The 23703-nt window shown below is 46.5% G+C and overlaps 1 protein-coding gene across 2 annotated transcripts in view; it reads left to right on the top strand.

Moving 5' to 3' along the window:
* The window catches only part of col5a1 (procollagen, type V, alpha 1), a 67410-nt gene that overhangs the window by 33682 nt on the left and 10025 nt on the right, over positions 1–23703 (top strand). For both annotated transcript variants that reach the window (XM_047570111.1, XM_047570110.1), the window contains exons 8-55: positions 359–871; positions 980–1036; positions 2321–2362; positions 2776–2838; positions 2970–3044; positions 4546–4638; positions 4941–4997; positions 5081–5134; positions 5293–5346; positions 5516–5569; positions 5674–5727; positions 5804–5857; positions 6252–6296; positions 6988–7041; positions 7513–7557; positions 8112–8165; positions 8260–8304; positions 9467–9520; positions 10635–10679; positions 10804–10857; positions 11396–11440; positions 11786–11839; positions 13694–13801; positions 15070–15123; positions 15461–15514; positions 16240–16284; positions 16480–16533; positions 16608–16652; positions 16749–16802; positions 16892–16945; positions 17048–17101; positions 17684–17791; positions 17886–17975; positions 18447–18500; positions 18694–18801; positions 19020–19127; positions 20124–20177; positions 20271–20324; positions 20417–20524; positions 20611–20664; positions 20757–20864; positions 22523–22576; positions 22692–22799; positions 22909–22962; positions 23064–23117; positions 23219–23272; positions 23388–23441; positions 23528–23635. In XM_047570111.1, coding sequence (XP_047426067.1) covers positions 359–871; positions 980–1036; positions 2321–2362; positions 2776–2838; positions 2970–3044; positions 4546–4638; positions 4941–4997; positions 5081–5134; positions 5293–5346; positions 5516–5569; positions 5674–5727; positions 5804–5857; positions 6252–6296; positions 6988–7041; positions 7513–7557; positions 8112–8165; positions 8260–8304; positions 9467–9520; positions 10635–10679; positions 10804–10857; positions 11396–11440; positions 11786–11839; positions 13694–13801; positions 15070–15123; positions 15461–15514; positions 16240–16284; positions 16480–16533; positions 16608–16652; positions 16749–16802; positions 16892–16945; positions 17048–17101; positions 17684–17791; positions 17886–17975; positions 18447–18500; positions 18694–18801; positions 19020–19127; positions 20124–20177; positions 20271–20324; positions 20417–20524; positions 20611–20664; positions 20757–20864; positions 22523–22576; positions 22692–22799; positions 22909–22962; positions 23064–23117; positions 23219–23272; positions 23388–23441; positions 23528–23635 — 3519 coding nt within the window. The remainder of the gene's footprint in view (positions 1–358; positions 872–979; positions 1037–2320; positions 2363–2775; positions 2839–2969; positions 3045–4545; positions 4639–4940; positions 4998–5080; positions 5135–5292; positions 5347–5515; positions 5570–5673; positions 5728–5803; positions 5858–6251; positions 6297–6987; positions 7042–7512; positions 7558–8111; positions 8166–8259; positions 8305–9466; positions 9521–10634; positions 10680–10803; positions 10858–11395; positions 11441–11785; positions 11840–13693; positions 13802–15069; positions 15124–15460; positions 15515–16239; positions 16285–16479; positions 16534–16607; positions 16653–16748; positions 16803–16891; positions 16946–17047; positions 17102–17683; positions 17792–17885; positions 17976–18446; positions 18501–18693; positions 18802–19019; positions 19128–20123; positions 20178–20270; positions 20325–20416; positions 20525–20610; positions 20665–20756; positions 20865–22522; positions 22577–22691; positions 22800–22908; positions 22963–23063; positions 23118–23218; positions 23273–23387; positions 23442–23527; positions 23636–23703) is intronic.

The raw sequence follows: 23703 nt of genomic DNA, 5'->3' as shown, positions 1-23703 counted from the left end.
TTGATGATCATTGGTCAATTATCCGGTATAATGGGGGTTAAGGGGTTGTAGGTTGAGCCAAACATGACTTTTAAGGAAACCAATTTTTAAAGAATTTAGACTTTTTTGTACAGATATACAATCAGTTAATTGCGATAGGACGCTAGGGTAGACCCAGGGTTCGCCGGAAAGATATTACATCTCATTTGGAATTGGAATTCCTTGGGATATCCCATGAGGAACAAGAATATATTGCTAAAGACAGACACATCACCCAACTTTGGATGAAAATGGAGAGCCTTAATGTTCCACATGAATGTCCACAAGTGTAAGGTCAGTATTGCCTCCTAGTAACTACTGTATACCTTTGCTTCCATAGGCAGGAACTACCTATGATGACTACTCTGACGCATACGATTACGGGGTGGACTACACCACTGGTGGAGGCGGCGGCAGCAGCAGCAGCTCTACCATCACCCTCGGGGGCGGGTCTGCCGGTGGAGGAGGCAGTTCCGTATCGGTCGGAGGCGGTTCCGTCTCCGTTGGTGGAGGTTCTGTCTCCGCTGGAGGTAGTTCTGCCTCCGCTGGAGGTGGTTCTGTCTCCGCTGGAGGTGGTTCTGTGTCCGTTGGCGGAGGTTCCGTCTCCGCGGGAGGATCTTCCACCTCTAGGGGCGGGTCTGCTAGCGCCGGCGCCGGAGGCGGCGGGTCCATTGCCACTGGGACGGACCTTGGCTTGGGCGGCGAGGACGACTACAAGGATCTGGATGGGTTCAAGGAGGAGTCCATCACCGACTACGGCGACTTGGACGGCTACGACGCCTACACAGACCTGGACTACTCCGACAATGGGGGCAAAGTGCTGCCCGCCGAGACCGACGAATATTATGGCCAGGTGAAAAATAATAATAATAAAAAAAAAAGATATGATATAGAGCACCATGAGAAGTGTGACAAAGAGGAGGGAGCTGACTTTCTTTGTGTCTGTGTGCTTGGTTTGTAGGTCGACGGAGCTCGTGGTGAGAAAGGACAGAAGGGAGAGCCTGCTGTCATTGAGCCTGTGAGTGTCTCGTTTTTAACAACATACTTGGGCAGCAGATGTAGGCCGCGCGTGTGCACATGTGGCTACATAGTTTTGATTAATCTAAAAATAATACAGCCAACCACGGTCATTGGGGCCCACCAGACCTTTCCCGTAGCATCCTCGCTCCTGGCTGTTGGTCAGGACGACAGCATAAACATTTGGAGAACGTCCATGTAGGGATTGTCAATAATCTCCAAACAGAGCGCGGGTAGCGTGTAAACACGGAGGGAGACGGAGCGAGGAAAGGAGCACAAAAGGCATCAAGAAGAGAAGGACTTGCCAAAAAAACGATGCTTTGAATAATCACAAACAGCTGGAACGCAACCAATCCTGATTCAAATGATCATGAATGCGTTGTTAAAAAAAAAAAAAAAAATGAGGATGACTCTGCGTGACTCCTCAGCGTGTTCGCCAAGGTGTATATCGGGCACAGAAGGAATTTACATCTCTAATACAACTACAGCTGTTTCACTTCAAACAAATGTCACTGAGCTCCACTAAGTATACATGCCTCTGTGACTGAGTGTCTTCGTGTTTACACATGAGAGCAGAAAGCGCGGCGTGTTAGTGAGTCAACTTCCTCGAACGACCCTTTGTGTAAGCACGATCGGGGTGCGCATTCCCAACCGGTTTGAGGAAGCGTCAGCCACCCAGCGAGAGCAGGGATCAGAAAACCTCGAATGTGCATGCTTTTTTTTTTTTTTTGCAAAGATCCAGCACATAAACACAGTGCTCTACAAACCTCATTTCATCTCAGCGTCACAGATCAAATGAAGTCATTCCACAGCGAAAATGTCCAAAAATTGGGGTCAAATTAGTTTTGCACGTTTGATGCTTTGGAACAAACCGTAAGCCGGCGTGCTGCTAATGCATGTACATTAAGAGTATAAACATGATGACACGTTGCACGCTCCTGTGACAAAGTTAGAAAAGGAGCTGTCCCTATGATCTGATTAGTGCTTCCTTTGGCCTTGTCCAAGTTAGAGGACCACCTCGGGGTGTCTTCGCCTTTGTTTGCAGCCATTCCCGTCCCCTCCTGTTCTCCTCCTTGGATTAATTGCGAACATACCTGCAATGACAGACAGGAATGTACATTAAGTTAGCAAAGATGGAAGCCAGATAGGCAGGTGTGTCGGGACACGTTTTCATGCATATTTAACTTTTTTCTTTTTCTTTTTTTTCTAACCAGCCCTGACTGTTAATTGATGTGCGTGTCACATTGTGACGTTGCGTTGATGATTTTGTTTCTGTGTGTTTCAGGGGATGTTGGTGGAGGGTCCTCCCGGGCCTGAAGGTCCAACAGTAAGTCAATTTGTCTCCAGTTTTATCTCTTTGTCATTTTACTAGATTTTAAGAAAAGATTATAAAGACTTTTGTCATCCGTCTTTTTTTCCCCCCATCTATAGTTGCTTTAATGCCATCCTAATTTTCCAAATGCACAAAGAGTAACAGTGCCACTGAAGAGATACAGACTTGCTCAGAGTTTGTCATGACACCCTGCACATGTAGTCCTCCACTGAGGACTCCAGCGCTGAGCCACAGGCGTAAACAAATAACGTTCGCCTCACAAAAGGATTTACAACTCCGCAAGCTGTCCCATATGACTGCATACATTCCTTTCGCTTATGTGCGGCCACTTGAGGAAGATGAAGGCGCGGCATTTGCTTTGTAGTGTGTTTACATGGGAGTCAAATAAGTTCTTCTGTTTAAAATAGGGTCTCCCTGGACCCCCAGGTGCTTCTGGCCCACCAGGCAGTCCTGGAGATTCAGGAGAGAGGGTGAGTAGAAACTTTAAAGTGTCCCACGCGTTTGCACATTTTCAGAGCTCTAGAAATGCATCAGACATATTAACACATTAATGTGTGTGTGTTTGTGCTCATCTGTGTATCATTTATTTATTTTTTTTAAGGGTCCTCCCGGTCGTCCTGGTCTTCCTGGTGCTGATGGTCTGCCAGGACCCCCTGGAACTGTCCTGATGCTGCCTGTAAGTAAATTGTTAGGAAATGAGGAATCAAAACGGTTAAGGGTTCTTTTTCATGTTTTTAGACATTTTTTTTTGTGTTCCTGTTTAGCTTTTCTTAATGCCAAGTGCGATGCATCTTTCTCTGTTTAATCAATAATCCTGACGGGTGTTTAACACTGTGTACTGGAATGAAGTGGATTTCCTGAAACAATTTTCAATTGGCCTATCCCCGACCAATATTTCGTGACGTAAACCTGCGCTTTAGCATCCCCTTGTGGCGCGCTAAGTAATGTCCGTGTCACCTGCGCCGCTCCCCCTCTCCCTTGTCCTACTACCTCCACCATCTCAGATGCACATTTCGCAGGAATTTCTGCATATTTTCAACTTATTCCGCGCGTCCTAGCCAAAATCTAAGCTATCAAATACCTTTCCAGGAAGTCGTCTGGCTTCAAACAGGAAGCAAAGCAACGCAGTGGCTTATTTCTGTAGCTTCAGCTGCGTCCAGTGACTCGGCCGCGGCAGCAACGCAGCCGTCCCGGCGACTTGCGAGGACGTCTACCTCCCGTTACTTTTCTTTTTTCGCTGCGTTTGGAAGACGTCTTATGCCACTGCCGTTGGACCTGATTCGTTGTACAGATGTGAAGTTGCGGTTTCAGGGGTCCGCAAGAGCTGTCTGGCCGCGCCATGTGGCAAGCTCCGTTGGGACAGTAACTCAAGTTGTCCTGGTGTATCCACTGGCGGAAATCCACTCAAAATCTGACGCTTGAGCTCCGAGCCTAATGAGGAACATGCATTGTTGTTTCGCCCTTGTTTTGCCAAAGGACTTTCTGGCTCATCTTTTTGAAATTGTGGAATCAGCGTGACGGGGTTAGGTGGCAAACCCTGACGCTGGTTATGAAACATCTTCTCTTTAGTTTTCCGTGGACAGCCTGCTCGTTGTTCCCGTCCACTTTTTCCCCATCTCTGTTCCTTGTTAATCAGCAGTGTAATGCGGCAGAACATTTTGTTCAGGGTTCGTCTAACTCAGCATAAAATTAGGAGTTTAGAGTTTGTGCAGAAAGGGTGTGCGGTGATAGTTTATAGCCAATGAGATACAGTGGATCTGACAAGGCCCCGGTGTTCTGAATCAAGTGTTTGTGTTTTGCCTCCTGGTAACAGCGATTTGGAAGTCATGCACAGTATATCACCGCTCTGTTGCTGTGTGCGTCCAGACGTCTGGCTTTTTCACCTGCGGTGTAATGCTAGCTTATGGCCACCAGATGGCGGTAGAATTGGAAGGCGAACAGCTACTCTTGGTTGTGACAGTTGTTGGCCGATGCTCGGTTCAGCATCAGTATTAGAAATACAAACACTTGACTTAGAGAAATACTGAAGATTCAGTTTGGAATAGATGTGAATTTATAGTCTAAAATATTTATCTCTTTGCTGCATGTCAATATTTTGCAATTGTTAGTTTCTCTCGGTTTTCACTTTTGTGTTATTTATTTATTTATTTCACCAATGTGTCATTTTCCCTCTATAGTTCAGATTCAGCGCTGGAGGTGACTCCGGGCAAAAGGGACCTGCTGTGTCAGCACAGGAGGCCCAGATGCAAGCCATCATGCAGCAGGCTAGGGTAAATGTCCAAGACCTCAGCTTACCTGCAGCACTGACTATCATACATTATGTTATGTTTTAATTTTTTGTCAATTCTTGCATTTTCCTCTGTTCTCTTTGCATACGTCTGTTTATTTTGTCTGCGTCCCTGTCGGTTGCTTGCAACCGTGTTTAGTTCATATAGCAGAGCACCGCAACATCACGGCCTAAACTCCATGATGCAATAGATCCTAAATCCAACCTGACTTTCTGTCCTCTTTTTCCGTCTTTACTTTTATCCTTCTTTTATTTAATTTCTAACACTGTCCCTCCTGTGTTCAGCTGGCCATGCGCGGTCCGACAGGCCCAATGGGTTTGACTGGCAGACCTGGACCGCTGGTACGTATTTCAAAACTACTTGACAAGATTCATATATATATATGTAACTGGATCAAGGTTAATATAAAGTCCTTTCTTTCTAGGGTCCTCCTGGTGTACCGGGTTTGAAAGGAGAGTCTGGAGAGTCGGGACCTCAGGTACCATATATCAAAACTCTATTTCTGACCTACTAATTAACTCTGTTAAGCATTTGTAGTCGTGCTACTAAATCAGCAGAGCCGTATGCAGCTTTTCTCCAAGACTGTATCGCCAAAGATTGAAAAAAAGTAAAGAAACTCTGTGTTTTTTGTTTTAGGGACCGCGTGGACCTTTGGGATCCCCAGGACCGTCCGGAAAGCCTGGCAGGAGGGTGAGTAGTCGGCAGCAGACACCGTGACTAAACTCAACTAAATAGCTTGTACACATGTGTTTGTGAAGGAAGAGAGCGTTCCAGTCTGCTCCTCGTGGTATAATCTCAGCGATCCTCTGGTGCCTCCGCTTGGACGCGTTGCCTAACAGTTGGTTTGTTGTTCTTAAAGGGCCGGGCCGGAGCCGACGGTGCCAGGGGCATGCCGGGCCAGACCGGACCCAAGGTATCATGTCTTCTGCATTCACGATGACCAATATTTTCGTCGCGCCTGTTTCAAATTTCCATGGCTGCGCAAGGAGGCGCTGAACTTTTTATGTTCTTCTTCAGGGAGACAGAGGATTCGACGGTCTGGCTGGACTTCCTGGTGAAAAGGGCCACAGAGTAAGCAGCTTTATGATCCCACGACTGTGATTTCTGTGTGAACCGCTGTTAATCACAGTAATGTCTGTCGTCATAGGGTGAACCCGGGCCATCTGGACCTCCTGGCTCTCCTGGAGAGGATGGAGAGAGGGTGAGAAACCTGCCGCTCTGCTTGCGTTACGGCGGCTTAAGAATTATAGATGTGATTTTTCCCGCTTGTTATGCTGCCGCAGAGCTCTTCCCTCTGTCATATTCACCTTTTTCGTCACCATCTTAATTCCACGCCCAGCTTCCCTGCCTCTCTCTCCTTTATTATTCCTTTTTATTTCTGCACACCTTTATCTGAGGCTTCTAATCCCGCACTCCTTTCTCATTACCCACAGCTGATGCAACCTGATCCCTCTTTCCTCTGCTTTCCCTTTGTACCTTCACGTTATCTCTCAATCTCCTTAACAGCACGCGCGCGCGCATGCACGTCCTCGCCTCCTCCTCCATTATCATTCACTGTCTGTTCCACGGCCTGACCCGTTCTGTCTCTTTCCCAGGGAGATGATGGAGAGATCGGACCCAGGGGACTTCCTGGTGAACCAGTGAGTGATCGCACGTATTACCGTTCAGCCTTACACGGGGGGAGATTGCATCACAGAGCCGGGAGCTCGGGGCCCGCTGTCACCGTCTTATTGTGTTAGCCAACAATCACGCACCCGGACGTTATCGTACATCATCTCGCGGGCTCCCGCCTTCGCGGCCCGTGTTGACTGAGAGTTCGCACGTTGGTCAGGCCTCGTCCGTGCGAGAGAGGAGAGCAGGCAGCTCACATCAAGCTTGTTATAATAGCCTCCCACTCTCAGGCAGGATATTCCCCACAGAGGAGGGGAAGGAGACGGGGAGGGAAGTCAGAAAGCCCTCGACGCCTCCTGTTATGATTTAATTTGTCCACCAGGGTGTGCTGCGTTGGTTTGAATTGCCAGGACAATGCGTGCAGTACAGTTAGGTAACTGTGTATGAGAGGCACAGCACTTAAAAAGTCACAGCTCTGTTTGACAGCTGTGGGGAATGAAAGTGTAGTGAAGGTAAAAAAGAAGAGGTTTTTCCTCCCGGGTTCGACTCTGTGCTGTGTCCTCAAGGACATTTGGGAAGTGAGGTTATATCCAGAAGTGTGATTTTGAAACTCGATTTAGCCGAGCTTGTTTAATAATTCATCCTTTCTTTCACTGACGTGATATCACTCTAAATCTCATTTCCCTTCTTCTTCTTCTTCTTCTTTTTTTTTCCTTCTAGGGGCCCCGTGGTTTGCTGGGACCAAAAGGACCTCAGGGACCTCCCGGACCACCTGTGAGTCCCCTCTCGTTTTTTTTCACATCCACCGTATATTTACTGTTAAGAGAGCACAATCAGTTTTTTTTTTTTTTCCTTCTCACTGGCGACGACACTGCAAGCAACAGCCACAGGGAACCGCTAGACTCAATAAATCTGAATAGAAGTATTGAAGTAGCGCGTGTCGCTGAGTTCGTCTTCAGTGTTTGAGACAAGCTTAAACCTAACGCTGGTATCGTTCCAGCCGTTTTATTTTAACACGCGCAGCGCCAGATAAATAACACTGATGTCCCATCCCAGTCCAGGACGTAGAAATCTCAAACACGTTAAATCACACAGTGCACATGAGACTACACATTTCTCCTCAGCTAAGAATTCTATGTAACAGATGGGAACAGCCTCCTGATTTACAATTCACTTACAATTCGACTTTTTCAGCAAACTTCCTGTTATTTGTGCTAATTGTTGTGTTCGTCTCATCTCCTATAGGGCGTTACTGGAATGGACGGCCACCCTGGACCCAAAGGAAACATCGTGAGTCGAGAATTATGCCAGAAACAGATAGAAACACCCTAAAAAACGTACCCTTTTAGGGTTAAAATACAGCCTCAAACTCGCACAACTCTGCAATCAGAGGACACAATGAAGAATGGTCCGCTTAGATCTATTAGAGCAATTTGTACGTTTTCCCAGCTCGATTTTTCCGGTAAACCGCCGGCCTCCACTACGAGGAGAAGACAATTTCTAACTGGAGCGGCTTGTCTTGTTCTGTTGGGAATGATCCAACGAGGTAGAGATGGAGGATGAACCGCTTTCCCAGAAGCTCCCAGACTGAGGCAACGTAATTGATTGCCAGTTATCTCGGAGGGGAGGTGTTTTCTGTTTGCGGCTCAGCGGTTTCTTTCATTAGGGAAGTAGATGTGAGGATGTGTATGTGTGAGACGAGATATTGTCCAAAAATCACAGTCTGATTTGGTGTAAGAATCTTTTAATTTACATCTACTCAGCCAGGTCAGGTTTCAACCCTTAACAAACAATATAAATATAAACATGAAGTATTTATATTGAGGTTCCTCAAATTTCTTTAGGGACCTCAAGGAGAACCAGGACCTCCCGGTCAGCAAGGCAACCCAGGTGCCCAGGTGAGTCGAGGTTCAAACTTACCCAACGTCCATTTTTTTCCCCTCTCATTCATCATATAAAAATGTTCTGAGCATCTCTGAATCCCCTCCGCAGGGACTCCCAGGGCCCCAAGGAGCCATCGGACCACCAGGAGAGAAGGTAACGCATCACGCGATTCGGAAATCCCTGCAACCCGATAAAACGTGAACACACGCGAAGCGAGAATCCGGGAGATTGAAGGGAAGCGGCGGCCTGGGTTCATTTGCATGAGCACAAAGCCGAGCCGCTATCTCATTCACTTGCAAATGCTCATTGCGCTGTTATGCAAAGGCCTCCCCCGACGCGCGGGACCAAATATTGCCTACTAGACAGCACGCGCAGATTTTAATCCTGATACAGTTTAATCCAATTTGAGATAAATCGCATTTACCTGCAGAAGATATTCGTCTCCTCCCGCCTGATTCTGACGGGAACGAAGCGTAGCAGAACGGAATAAAGAATAAACCCTGGTTTATGTAGTTGATAATATTGGCTCAACTATCTCAGGAGGAAGTCAGTGCATCAGTTAACCTTTGACATTAAGACGACACGGCCTCCGAATGTGGAGAATTTACATGTTTTGATGAAACTAAGGGGAAATTTAGATAAGCTAAGAGCTAATGAGAGAAACAAGGAACGTCCTGTAGCCGTATTTGAGGATTCTCCATTAGCCGCCGTTAGCCCTGTTCGCACAGGACTGCTTTTACCTGGGGACCTGTAGGAATTCGGAATAATTGCAAATGTCCTCTGAGATCTTAATCCAGTGTGTCAATTTGTCCTTAGCCCTTACACATATGTCTCAGGATCCCCTTGATTTAGGAGGTAGGAGGGGGTGTGTTTTCTTTTTTAAGGATGTGCTAGAAAATCAAAGGCTCGGACAGATGTCACGACGTATAAAAATGTATAATATTATCTCTGACGTGTGGTGGAGCGAAGCAGAAAGTAGTTCATTCATGCATTTTCGTGTCCTCTGGAGGGTCGTAGCTGTCTCCAGTCTGTCTCCAGGGCCGACACAGAGGGACAGACTCACACCTACAGCCAATTTAGAATCGACATTCAACCTAACGAGCATGTCTTTGGACGACGTGGACATTTATGTGTTTTACATTCGGTTGCATCACCATGAAATCTGGTTCACCCCCCTCTTGGTGAAACATAATGATCGGTTCAAATATTCTTTACGCGTTGCCATTGAAACCTTTGCTTGCACACGTGCTCTTTTACTATTGGAGGCCATATTTACCCTCTTTTTCTTTTTTTTTTTTGTCTTTAATCCGTCCAGGGCCCAACTGGAAAGCCTGGCTTGCCAGGAATGCCAGGAGCTGACGGCCCACCGGTGAGTTTGTGCACATATACACATCCAACAGAAACACGTGCAAACTGTTACAGCTTCTCTTCCTTTCTGCCTCCTCCTCCGGCTCTTGAAGGCATATTTAGTGCATTAATTAATTTGCTAATTGGTTTGTGGGGAAGATTATTATCAAAGCACCAAATTGTGAAAAAGAAAAAAAAAAAAAAACACAAAACACATTGAGATAATTATTTACCTCAAACATATGTAGCCTACGACACATTACCACAGCTGTGCAACCGAGGAATAACACTCCCACACACAGACATATATATTTATATATATATATATATATAAACCTTCTCTTTCACATCTCTGTGCAGAAAACAGCTGCACCGGTGGCAGATGTTTCTCTGAAGGCAGCAGGTGGCACCTGAGCGAGATGAGGACAGTTTTAAGATTGAAATAACTGCGGGGTTAGAAGAGGACTAAGGGAGACGGTGTTAAAAGAAATCACTTAAAAAAAAAAAAAAAAAAAAAACACCGCATACAATACTCCCAGCTCCTAAAATGCTTTTCCTTTCAGAGCGGAGATAGCTTTCACCCATTCACACACTCTGCCTCCATTTGTGTTGGGCAAACCCCCCCCCCATAATGTCCCAGGTCTCAGTGCCTCCTCCCCTGTCCCTCATTCTTTCCCCTCTCTCTTTCCGTCCTCTCGTCACGTAGGAACCCATCTGGAGGGTTCGGAGAGCTCCTTTGTATCACAGGATTGCAGTCAATTTCCCGTCACGTCTTTTTTTTTTTTGTGACTGGGTATCAATGTGTGCGTTCCATACGCGTGGCCTTTGTGTTGTGTTGTGTGTACCGGGCGGGCGTATTGTAAAGTCCCAAAGCAGCCGTCTCGCCCTTTTAAAGCCCAGTAACAGCTAATGGAGCCTCTACAATGCTGTGCATTAAGGATAAAAATCCCAAATGAGATTCAGCTTTAAAGGCCTTTTTTTTTTTAAATATATAATCATTTTACAGTTTGATTCCTCCTCCAGTCGTTTTACAACCTAATACCTCAGTTATGGCGGGTGGGCGGGGGTGTTGTAGTATTTATGGTGGTAATTAGGCTGGGATGATGTGCAATAATATTACTCTTAATAATTCACAGGGTCACCCTGGAAAGGAGGGTCCTTCCGGAGATAAAGGACACATGGTGAGTTTTTATTTCCTCTGATTCTTTTCTCTCCTCGCCCCTCAAAGACGTTTTGCCTAAAATCTTCCGCGTTCGTGTAGATAGCATTAGCTACCCTCCACTCATCCTACATCTGTCTCTCTAGGGCCCTGCTGGCCCCCAAGGACCCATCGGTTATCCCGGGCCCCGTGGTGTGAAGGTGAGTTGACTTTAAACCGTGAAGAAATTATCTTTTAAATCAACTAGCGTGGTGTTGTTTTCAACATTTTGTTGCAGTTCAGTAAAGAACTCAATAATCTGCACAGAACGTTGAAGACGCATTAAGATGGGAAAAGTCATCTCCTCTGATCCGTCGGCTCGTGGCACGCTGCCCCGCTCTCATTAGCGGCTGATAAAGCAGGGGGACAAAAAGAAATCCCACCAAATAAATCTCGGGGAGAGGGTGTGACCGATCCGATCATTAAAGCTTTCGTTGAGAGTGGGGGCTAACGCGAGCGGCTCGACCCCGCAGCCTGGCTGCTCCCGGGGAAGACGTGAGGATTCCCCCGGTGCAAGCGTCCTCTCGGCCTTCTACATCAGACCAGATGACTTTCGGGAATCCATTAAGGAAAAAAAAAAATAATAAAAAATGTAAAATATCCTCCTGTCACGGCGAATGCCCGGCAGCTCCAGCCCCCCTCCCGTGTCCAATATGCCCCCTGTTGGCCTGTAACTTCCGTCTCTTCTTGCATCAACAGGGAGCCGACGGCGTCCGCGGCCTGAAAGGAACCAAGGGCGAAAAGGTAAGAGGGAGAATTCAGAGTCACGGCGGAATGATAGCGTTCGTATGTGTTACACCCGAGCGCTAACGGGCGCATAACGGTGATTAAAGCAGGTAATGGGCGGCGGGTTTCTTGCAAATGGAAATCTCAATTAAAGCGCTTTGAAAACGCGCCTGAGTTTCACCGGTGCCCCGAAAGAGAAAAAAAAAAAAAAACAGGCCATCAAGAGTTTCTATGGCAACAAGAGATCTCGCCACGACTGTGTGAATATATATGTGTGTGTGTGCTTGTCTTTTTTTTTTTTTGTGAATGTGAACACGTTTTCAGCCTCATTCATTACACACCTCTCTTTGTTTTCTTTTTAAGGGAGAAGATGGTTTCCCCGGCTTCAAGGGAGACATGGGTATCAAGGGCGACAGGGTAAGACATTTTTACATTATTTTTTTTTTTTTTTACTCTAGTCTCAGGATGTGTCAGTCACATCTCGAACTGCTTGATGAATTATTCACATCATATTGGCCAGACAGAGGTTCGACTCCTGCGCAGTTTTGTTGTGGGGTGACCTTCGTCCACAAACACATCCGTCACGTCACTCGCTACCCTTTTTCCTACCGTGGAATTGTGGGTAATGAGGAAAAGGTTGTGTTCCAGATGCAGTTTCCAATTTCCCTCCCGCATCCCCCTCGGTCGGTCCCCGACCTCGAGAACTTCAGGAGAAAAGCGCGCGAGTTTGACAGGTGTAGCCCGCGAACAGCTTCCTTCTCAAAAGCGCATGAGGGATTTGTCAAGTCGTAGGCGAAAAAAAAGAAACCCTTCTACAGTGAGAAACATAACTCTCACCAGCCTGCACTTCAAACATCAAACCTCCAATCCCTGACCGGGCTCGTCTCCAGCCCGAGTGCAGAGAGGAAGCAGAAATCGATGGCACTTTAAACCTCCTCGAACCCACGAGAGAGACGCGAGGCCTCCTCTGGGGGCGCAGCGCATCCGGATGAAAGCGGGGATTCGAGGAGGGCCTCCGCGCGCGCACACACACACACACACACACACACACACACACACACACACACACACACACACACACACACGGACTAGAATCTAAATGACTTTATCTTAAGCAAAAAGGAAAAAAAAAAGCGTGCGCTCAATTTAAAGTGTTGTCTTTGATGAGCTCGCAAGCGTGAGTCAAGTGCAGTTTGCTTGATGCCCTTTTATGTGTACTCGAGTGTGGGTGCTTGCTTTGCAACCTCCTTTAACCAGATACCTCTCACACACACACCACCCAGTCTTGGAAGCAGCGACTGGTTGTCAGAATGAGTTTGTACTCTGCCATTTAGCGTGTGTCCTGCTAGAAGGGGAGCTCACTTAACAGAGAGGAGCAATAATAGGATCACTAACTGCTTTAAAGCAGCCGCGGCGAGGGAACACGGTTCTTTCAGTAACTTTACACTAACGGCTTTAAGCTTGTTACATACTCCGAGAGAAGCCAGAAATTTGCTCTCGCGCTTGGGACTGTGAGAACGAGGAAAAAAAAAAAAGTTTAGGCCAGGTAGTTTATACTTAACAGGAAACTCAAGTGCAGAACTCCTTCTCTGCAGAATACGGCACATTCTGTTCTGTTTTTTATTTTATGTTCATTCAGCATAAACCCACACAATCCCTACCCGGGACAGACTAACAATCGAACTGTGGGCTGACACCTTTTCTGCTTTTCCGCATCAACCGCGCCTACTTCCAATTTCTCCAATCTGGACCATTAACAGAATAGAAACTGGGCACCACCACACGTCGAGAAAAACTGCGAGAAAATTTGTACAAACTATGTAAAAGCCTTTACAACGGTGACCACCTGAACCAAATTAATAAAAAATAAAATATTAGGAATGTGTCGTAAATTAAACATTTAATAAAACATTTAACGTTTCATTCTCAATGGTGGAAGAAAATAAGAAAAAGAATTGAAAGAAAAGTTTTCAAGGTTTTTTGATTGCTTTACTAGTGGAGCAACAGTTTGATAAGACATTCGGTGTAAATGTATAAGAACAACACGAAGGAAAACACATTCAAGCTTCTCTGCACTCCCAGATCGTAATCTGCGAGATTATTCCAAGCAAATCTGATGTTAAGAGTCGAAAGTTAGCAAAATTATGAGATGCATCCGACTGTTGTAACCTTCAGCCAAAGGAACAAACTCATCAGATTCGGTGTGAAGGACCCTTCAGGTCCAGTGCTGACTGTTGACGAAGTGTCTCTGTGTTTACTTCATCTTTGCAGGGAGAGCTTGGACCAGCAGGACCCAGAGGAGAGGACGGTCCCGAGGGGCCCAAGGGTCGCTCAGGCCTTCCCGGAGATGCTGGCCCTCTTGGTCCCACCGGCGAGAAGGTGAGCACCATTGTTTTACTCTTGAAATATGCAGATAAACCAAAGTGAGAAGCTGATGCATCTTCAGCCGTGTTTGATCTAGGATGATGGCTCTGCAGGGTTTAACAAGCAAAACAGTTTTCCCAATCGTTTTTATTGCTGCAGCTCTTTAACCAGCTGAGAGCATAAATGGATTCGGATACTTATTATCCTTTATTGTCCAACTGCCTACGCTGTTGCTTACAATGCTTCTGCTACTCACAATTCTCCTGCCAAATTAAAGTGCTCTTTTTTTTTTCTTTTTTTTTTGGTGTTTTCGAAGAGGACGCAGCCTCCTAATTATCCTTCACTGAAGGTTTAAGAATAGTCTTGAACAGATGTAGAGCATCACGGGACTGCTAACATAATCGCGCGCTGCCCGATTTGGCAAGTTGTTAGCCGGCGAGCGAGAGCGTGGCTTTGTTGTTGTGTTTTTTTTAAAAAAGTTTTCTTCTCATGGTGAAGTGTTTGTGCTGAAGTCTGAATGGTGTTAAGTATTAGCACCATTGTGCTGCACTTCAAAAGCAGATATTTGGTCTGTATCTGGCTCACATGTTAGGTAACAGCTTAGTCATTTTCATGTTTAATTAGATGCTGCACGCCAGCCAACCGCTCTATGTCCAAGCACAGATCTAATAAATATTGGTGTGGTGCATGTTTTTGATTAGATAATAATTCTTCTTCATCTTCTTCTAATAGTTTACATCCGCAGGATTGATTCAGGGACTGATTCAGTCTTTTTGCTTCCGCACGTAGGCAGAGAGTGTTCCTACGAGGAGATGAGTGTAGTATAGAAATCCTACAGTTCATTTTAGAGCCAAGTGTGGGCATCTTCAAGCACACCTGCTATTTTGGTTCGTGAAGTGTAGGTGCAGCAGCAGTGGCAAAAGAAAGTGCAAAAAATACTGGAAAAGTTGAGTAAAAAATAGGAAGTGTCAGCATTTAATAAATGCACTACATCATGGTTACATTTATAGCTGGAGAGGAGGTGTGGATGTAGCCTCCCGGACTGAAAAGCTAAAGCTAAGTTTCTTGAACCTGCATTCTTTCTATTGGCCAGCAGGGGGCAAATCCTCCAGCTGCAAATATGTCTGGCTGTAATGAAGTCTGTGAGAAAACAACCCTACTTCTGTCTCGATTTATCACCCCTACAGATGTTCCTCATGGGTTCAAGGATTCAGACATGAGTTCAAAATGTTCCCGCAGGAAATCACACCAATATTTCTCTTTTTTTTTTTTTTTTCTTTCAGGGTAAACTTGGAGTTCCCGGATTGCCAGGATACCCAGGAAGACAAGGACCAAAGGCAAGTGAACAACTTTAATTAGATGAGAGGCGCATCTAGCTGGCCAGTATGTCGCTGTACTCCTGTGTGTATTAGAAAGAGAATAAAACAAAAGAAATAAATCAAAAAGTCTGACGAGTGAACGTGCTTGAAGCTTTCCGATCAAAGAGCAGGGGATATATTAATGTGCTATTTGGCGTTATTTGCTAATATGATTAAAAAGCGGCTTTTATTTATGAGCACACAAGCTCCTGATGTATTTAATAAGCTCAGCATGTCTCAGGGAATGAATTAATAAGTGATGTTATGTTTTAGGTTTGTCTCGCTAATGATTAATTACTCTCCGTCTCGCACACAGGGATCTCAAGGTTTCCAAGGTTTCCCCGGTGCCAATGGAGAAAAAGGAACTCGGGTGAGCTCTCGTTATCCTCCTCGTCCCTGCAGTAGCTGGTTTCCAGCTCCAGGTTCACCGGCCGAGGCGAAGGAGCGGGGGCTTCTTACCGCAGGGCGGAAGCAACGCAACCGCACTCCCCCTTCGTCGCCGCTTACCCCGACTCGTTTTGCGCCCCCAGAAGCCTTTGTTCATCACTTTCGGGGTGCCCAAGCAATGCTTCACTCTCTTTGTTTAAGGGACGGCCCATTAGCTCGCCCCGCGAGAGTAATGGTTCGCCGCCACGAGGGAGGGGAAGGACGCGCAAAGCTTTTCATCTTCGCGAAACATTTGTAAAGTTTAACGAGACCAGGCTTCCAGACAGAAAGAGATAATGGCGCCTTTAAAAGCAGTTTCACAACACTTATTTGAAAATTTAAGAGCCGCACAAACAGCGTAATTGTTTTCTCTCATTAAGGTTCAAATGGAGCCGCCGTAATTGTGCCGTCGCTGATTACAATTCGTGATACTGTATATTAAAGTGTAATTTTTACCCTCGGACGTAACGGCTCGTGCGTGACTCACGGTGAATGGTGTCGGTGATTCTGACACATGTGGCTCCTAATTGATGATAAAAGACGCTCTCAGAGGTGCACCCGCAAATGTCACTGTCTGCTGCCATTAGGTTAATTCTTCTAGAGGATGCAGCATCTTAATGGCGCGAGTGCCACTCCTTTGATCATCCTGTGTGTTCTTTGTGTCTGCAGGGAACAGCAGGAAAGCCGGGCCCACGCGGACAGAGAGGACCAACGGTTAGTCTTACTCAGCAGACTCGTGCTTACATACAGATGGCGGGCTTGGCATGAGCAGAAGTGGAGGTTCTGCCTTGGCATGCTTAAAGGGAAATCCAACCCCAGACAATAATTAGACTCAACACTTTCAGGTCATTAGTGTCTCTCAGGCGCCTTTTTATGATTTTTTTTTTGCTTTCCCTTTCTTTTCTCAAGGGCCCTCGAGGAGAGAGGGGACCGAGAGGACCAACAGGAAAAGCTGGACCAAAGGTGCGTAACATTTTTCGCTGCCGCTTTCTTCCATGCGTTACGGTACGAGCTCAACGTCGGTTCTGTCTCTTCAGGGTAACTCAGGAAATGATGGCCCACCAGGACCTCCCGGTGAGAGGGTACGTACGATTTCACCATCGTTTATTTTCGTTATATATTAAAAGGTTCAATTAAAGATGTTTGATTACTGACCTGGAGTCACGTGTTTCTTTCAGGGTTTGCCAGGGCCTCAGGGACCAACAGGTTTCCCAGGACCAAAGGGCCCTCCTGTGAGTTACGACTCTCTCTAGAAACCCATTATGCCCTTTCACTTGTTAGTTTTATCGTAAATCCATTTGATTTTTGTGAATTTCCCCAGGGACCTGCCGGTAAAGATGGACTGCCTGGACACCCTGGACAGAGAGGCGAGACTGTGAGTAAACAGGCTTCGTTACTCGGCCTCTTGTCTGTTTTCTGCAGAGACGATTATATGTCAATTTCATTTCTTTCTTCTTTTTGTTTTGGTAATACACAGGGATTCCAAGGAAAGACAGGTCCTCCCGGTCCTCCAGGTGTGGTTGGACCTCAGGTGAGTCGCTGGCTTTCACCATTTTCACCACCTTTGCACGTATCAACGCCGTTTGTTTTCGCTTGCACAGTGCATCCCTTTGTGCGAGCCTCCATTATGCGCAGCTCTTAAAGCGATGCCATCCATTTATATGTACAAAAGACAACAGAACCCCCGTAAGTGATCATTAGGAAGACTTTCTCAGCATGCCTTCAGTCCAGCAGCAAATTGATTTATCCTCTTACCTATATCTCAAGAGCCATTACTTAAGTGTTGTTTATCCTCTTTCATATTAGCAGCGGGCTCTTCATCCATTATGTATAAACATTTAACAGACTTTCCCTCCCAGCCACTCTGCCGCTGCCAGCTGAGAACATTCATGATAACGGAGCTGTATGTGGCTTTAATGACTAGTAAGCCTCCCACGCAGCAAATGCTTAGCTTCTCCTCACCACGATTTGTAATAGATGGAGAAACATCCTTTTTTAAAAAAAAATATATATATATATATAAACTACAAGTCAAAAGTGTGTCCTCTGCTCTCTTTATATTTTAGTTTATCTATCCATGATTTTTCATTTATTTCTTTTTTTACAATCGTAGGGACCAACAGGTGAGACTGGACCAATGGGAGATCGTGGCCACCCTGGACCCCCAGGCCCACCCGGTGAGCAGGGTCTACCTGGAGCTGCAGGAAAAGAAGGAGCAAAGGTGAAGCTTGAACCTGTGTTTAATATATTTGTCAGTGCACCGTAACCTGACATAGATGTAATAACACCACACATTGTGCTCTTTCCCCCTGTAGGGTGACCCCGGACCTGGAGGCCCAGCCGGCAAGGACGGTCCTCCTGGACAAAGAGGTTTCCCTGGCGAGAGAGGTCTGCCCGGCCCTGTGGTTAGTATCGCGTCTCGCACAGATTAATACCTTCCAACAAATTCAGTGTCCCTCACAGTTTGGTCGTTGCACAATAGTTCTGGGCTATTATATTGCTGCAAGAATGCGGTGAACCTCAATAATCTGAGATGGGTATTCAGGAGAGAAAGAGTTTCATTTTAACTTGATAAAGTCATGTCCTTGCAGTTATGCAATGCAATTTTCTTACTGCAGGCTTGTTAGAAAGAAATCATTTTGGGGGATTGAAAAGAAACGACGCCTTCTTTGTAATGTAAAAGATGTTTGCAGAAGTTTTGGCGAAAAACTTTCCTCCCCCATCTGCTCTCAGCCTCTGCTTCGGAGGATGTAGGAGGTTTGGCCCATCTCACGCTGAGCCTGTTTGAAGATAGGGCGTCCAGTGCGAGGCAGGATGTGTGCCTCCCCGGCAGATGTGTTTGTTTTCTGAAGCTTTCGTTTTATTTTGTTCTGCAGGGGGCTCACGGCCTGAAAGGGAATGAGGGTCCTCACGGCCCACCTGGCCCTGCTGTGAGTAACATTTACTGCATCCACATCCTCAATTTGTCTTCATAGTGGAGTTCCCACCCTTGGTTGTTGCATGCTCCTACATAAATGAATGACAGAATGACATGCGTTGGTACTTAATAGAGGTCTGACATATTTGATAAGGTTGCATTAAGACGTCTTTATAACTAACTAACTAATTCACGGTGCGCTGTAGGGTTCTCCTGGTGAGCGTGGTCCTGCTGGCCCAGCTGGACCTACAGGTCTCCCTGGACGTTCAGGCCCACAAGGACCCCCTGGCCCTGCTGGAGAGAAAGGTGGACCGGTAAGAACAGCATAAATCACTTTGCCGTACAAATAAAATAGAATACAACTTTACTGTCCAGACAGACGGTACTAAAATACAAAAGGTGACATATGTACAGACACATGGCATTACATAGACACAATAATAAGGCACTGAAATATCAGTTCAACTCACTTTATGTCAATTGATTACTTAGTTGGGATGTTAAAAATTGTTGTACTGTGTTGTACCTAAAGGGAGAGAAAGGACCTCAAGGACCAGCTGGAAGAGATGGTATTCAGGGACCCGTGGGTCTGCCAGGACCAGGAGGACCTCCGGGACCACCTGGAGAGGACGGTGACAAGGTGAACTTTCCGTTACTTGATTCCCTACCCGAGCGCAGAAACGCAATTTAGTAAAGGGGCGCCGAAGTGATTTGATGTTCCTCGCACACAATATACCTCGGCCAGAGCTCGGCCAGATACCCTCCCTTGCCTCTTTCTCTGTGACCTTAAACGCTCTTAGGGGAATTTGTCCGACAGAGTTTGCATCGATTAACAGATCTTTAAATGGCAAAGCGGCCTTGTTGCTGCTTTGTACCGCTCTCTGCACAAACAGGCAGAGGAGAGGAGAGGGAGGAGTTTTCTGGCAGTGACACAATGTGTGAAAGTGACCCTTTAGTATTCAGAAGCGAGAGCGACCACTCATCCCCTCTAAAAACATTTGCAGGAAGATCAGCTACAGAGATTCTCAGAGGATAATCTCTTATCCTTTGAAGAACGCCTCGGTTCTTAACCGGCCTTACAATAGTCCCTGCGGTGTCCACGGACACCGAGGAAACAGAGGGTATTTGCCATGCAGATAAAGAGGATCTTGCAAGCTAATGTTTACACACATTCACACACTTTCTCATTATAAGTCCTGTCCACGGGGAACAGGCAACTACGGGGCTGATATTTAGGAGACTAACACTGCCTCACGAAGAGCATTGTCTCAAAACCAAAAGGAGACGCCTTTGGCCTCAGTAGTTATTAGCGTTGTTCCTTAAAACACTTTTGCGTGCAAACACTTTTATTCTACTCCAGTAGCTGTTACTTCCAGTGACGCAGCCATCACGATAAGCCCCCCCTTCAAAAGTCTTTTTGTCACCATTTGTCACAGAAGTAGAGATGTCACGGAAATATCTGTAGGCACATCTGAAAAAAAAACAATCCTCTCAAGAGGTTGGATGCAGTTCTTCAGCGTTCTTTTCTATGTCATCTTCTGTTGTGGTGATTGTTTGATATTGTTTAACATTACACAACCTCTCCCCCTCCTTATGTGCGTTAACACTTTCACACTGTGACGATTTCATTTCACAGGGAGAGCTCGGAGAGCCAGGCCAGAAAGGAAGCAAGGGCGACAAAGGAGAGCATGTAAGCTGTTTGTCCGTTTACTGCGTTAAAGAGAAGTCACCATTCATTCATCGCTTCTACTTCCTGTTCATTTTCACCTGTCTCTCTTTTCAGGGTCCACCTGGTCCCACTGGCCCTCAAGGACCCGTTGGAGCTCCAGGTCCTGCTGTAAGTGTCCATATTGGGTTGTGTTTTCAGATTATGTAACGCCCTGTCTGTCCGTCGGTCCATTGCACCTCATCGTCTGTTGCTCCGTGCAGGGTGCAGATGGTGAGCCTGGTCCCAGAGGTCAGCAGGGTATGTTCGGCCAGAAGGGAGACGATGGATCAAGAGGATTCCCCGGACCTCCTGGCCCAGTTGGGCTGCAGGTGCGGACTGCGGTGAACAATAGAAATTCTGAAATGTGTTTGAGAATGATGAAGCGACTTGATTAAATCCTTTTCAAACTCTTTAGGGCTTGCCTGGTCCACCTGGCGAGAAAGGTGAAACTGGAGACGTTGGTCAAATGGTAAGAGTTTAGTTTACACACGTTCAGACTGTTATTTATTATTTAGTAGGAGATATGCAGCTGAAATGCTTTTTTTTTTTTTTTGCCTATAGGGTCCACCTGGTCCCCCTGGTCCCAGAGGCCCCTCTGGACCCCCAGGAGCTGATGGCCCTCAAGGACCACCTGGTGGTGTTGGAAACCCTGGTGCTGTTGGAGAAAAGGTAGCAGTTCGTGGTCTTTTGTAGCTCGCACAGATGTGGGTGGAGATTTCAGAGAGGATTCTGTGCACATAATTACACAGAAGTGGTGCATTCATTGTCTCCAGGAACATTATCCCGTGTTTTTCTGTGTGTGTGCCTGTGTTTCCCGTGACCCACCTTCCAGAAAGGAGACGCCAGCCCCAGCAGCACTTTTGCAAAAAGGCAGATTCAGCATTTCAGTTTGTTTCTGTGCTCTTTGGTAAAGACTGCGAACGATCCCTCTTTACGAGGCTTTTGCAGCCATTAATATTTCACACGCCTATTTATATGATACCCTTTTAAATGGGCCATGATCATTTCGTCCTGCCACACAGAGTGACAGATGCACACCAAATCTAATGGACAGGCTGCGCATCCCCCGACAGTGTTGCTGGGTGGAGGGAGTATGAATAAATAGTCAAAGGCATCGTGCTGAAATTCTAAGAGGACGAATGCATTATTAAAGACGGCTCTCATAAAAATCAGCCACGGCCCTCGTTTGTCGCTGCTCTTTCATTATGAAAAGGCCTGCTTTGGCAGCTTTCCGCCGGAGTGCTGCGCCCTGCACTTTCACATCGCTGTCTGTCTGTAGTGACGGCGTGATTTCATTTTATCCGATTCATTCGATAGAATCACCTTTTGGTCCTTCATAACGTCCCGGTGGATAGCCTGTCCTCATCCCGCGCAAACAAACGCGGGCTAATCGCGCCTCAGCTGATGTGGCATTTTATTAGCCAGCCCGGGGAGCTGGCAGGCAGAGGGGCTTTTTTTTTTTTTTTCTGTAAACACATCCCTCATATATCTGTGATGAGCAGCTGTCTTTCATACCCCTTCGCTTTCCCTGTTCTCAGCACATTTTTACCAGCGGCCCCTTTTGTTGGACACAAGGATTGGAGGCAAGATCTGTGGGGCGGGTGGGGTGGGCTCCTCGAATGCAACGTTGCATAAAGCGCGGCGCTAATACCGAAGGATCAGTCATGCTTTTAAACAGGCATACCAACTGCTTAGAGTGAATTTCTTGACAGCAGCAAGAGCACTTTTGGAACGCGGCCGAGGCACTAATTTAGAATATCGGTTGATGTTCACAATACAGAGCTGTTGTTCGTGCTAGAGGGAGTCTTGGATGTGCTTATCATAACACATCACCGCTCAGCTTGTTGTTGGCTCGGCAGAACTGCGCCATCGATTGGCTTACTCGTCTCCCAAACATGACACCGGGTGGGTATTTTTCTCGCGTTAACAGGTGTGGCCTCCTGCATCTGCATTAAACCCCGGCACCGAGGGCTGCAGGCTTATGTGACAGTGAATAACGATAGAGCCTGGCATATAGGTGAGTCAACAGGGCGACCGTCCAATAAGGCAAGAGGACGAGGACAAGATATATGGGCAGGGTCTGGGGAGAACAGTGAGGTCAGCGCCCTCCTTGCTCCATCCGCCCAATCTGCCCACGCTGATGGATCGAAATCTCGTGTGTCATCTTTTTCTATTCCCATTTGGGTGACAAGGGCGCCGGGACACCGAGGGCTGCTGTAAATGATGGGAATTTTAGAACCGTGTTCGATCAACAAATCACCCTTCCGTTAATGCATGTGTGTTTCTATCACCCGCTAATACGTCTTCTCTTTTTTTTTTTCTAACAGGGAGACGCTGGTGAAACAGGAGAGCCCGGACTGCAGGGAGAAAACGGCCCACCAGTGAGTTATCTGATTCTAAAAACGATTTTACCACCAAAGAAAATTAATGCTTGATAGGTCAATAGCTTAACTGCAAGCGATCTGGACCGCTAATGCACCGGCTGTGTTATTCTAGGGTCCAAGAGGAGAGCGTGGAGAAAAGGGAGAGTCTGGTCCCGCTGGTGCTGCTGGACCTCCTGGTCCTAAAGGTCCTCCTGGAGATGACGGTCCCAAAGGCAGCCCGGTAAGTTCTACTCCACCATTACATAGTAAAAGTCAATGCACAAGGGTGATTAGAGTGACAGCAAATGTATCGTGTCAGAAACTTTAATGCCGCCTTTGTTAAAATTCAGGGTCCAAGCGGTTTCCCCGGTGACCCAGGACCTCCTGGAGAGCCCGGTCCAGCTGTAAGTATAGCGTCATCGTCTGTGAATGAACTTTAGACTTCATACTGTTTTAAATGTGAAGCATCACAGCTGAGGTTCTGTTCTGTTCTGTTCTAATTCAGGGCTTAGACGGTCCACCAGGCGACAAGGGAGATGACGGAGAGGCCGGTCAGGCTGTGAGTGCTTGTGTTTGTTTTACAAAATGCTGTGTGTCGTTAATAATAGATGTAAGTAGTCATTTAAATGTTAAATTGTTTTGCTTTTTATGTTAAACTAGGGCTCACCTGGACCTACTGGAGAATCTGGTCCCTCTGGACCACCAGGAAAGAGAGTAAGTACCAGCCTGCGCTCTCACCTTCTCTCGCATGCGGAGGGTTATCTGTATCAAAATGCTAAAATGCCGTTCTTTTGTAAACTATAACATTAATCTTTATCTGGGGACAAAGGGACCTCCGGGAGCAGCTGGACCTGAAGGAAGACAAGGAGAGAAGGGAGCCAAGGTAACTTAACTTATTGGATTTTTGCTCATTTTTTCGTACTATTGGCGTATCAAACAGTCTGTGCTAACCCTGTTTTTGCATCAAAGGGAGAACCTGGTCTAGAAGGTCCCCAAGGAAAGACAGGTCCTGTTGGCCCTCAGGGATCACCTGGCAAGCCTGGTTCTGAAGGTCTCAGAGGAATACCTGGTGCAGTTGTAAGTAGGGAGTTTCTTACCAACGCATAGTTTCATCAGATCTGTATCTTGACATTGTGTGGTAATGT

Source organism: Mugil cephalus, chromosome 19 (genome assembly GCF_022458985.1).
Source record: "Mugil cephalus isolate CIBA_MC_2020 chromosome 19, CIBA_Mcephalus_1.1, whole genome shotgun sequence".
Taxonomy (NCBI): Eukaryota; Metazoa; Chordata; class Actinopteri; order Mugiliformes; family Mugilidae; genus Mugil; species Mugil cephalus.
Note: the sequence above shows the minus strand (reverse complement) of the source record. Positions and strands in the feature narration are given on the sequence as shown.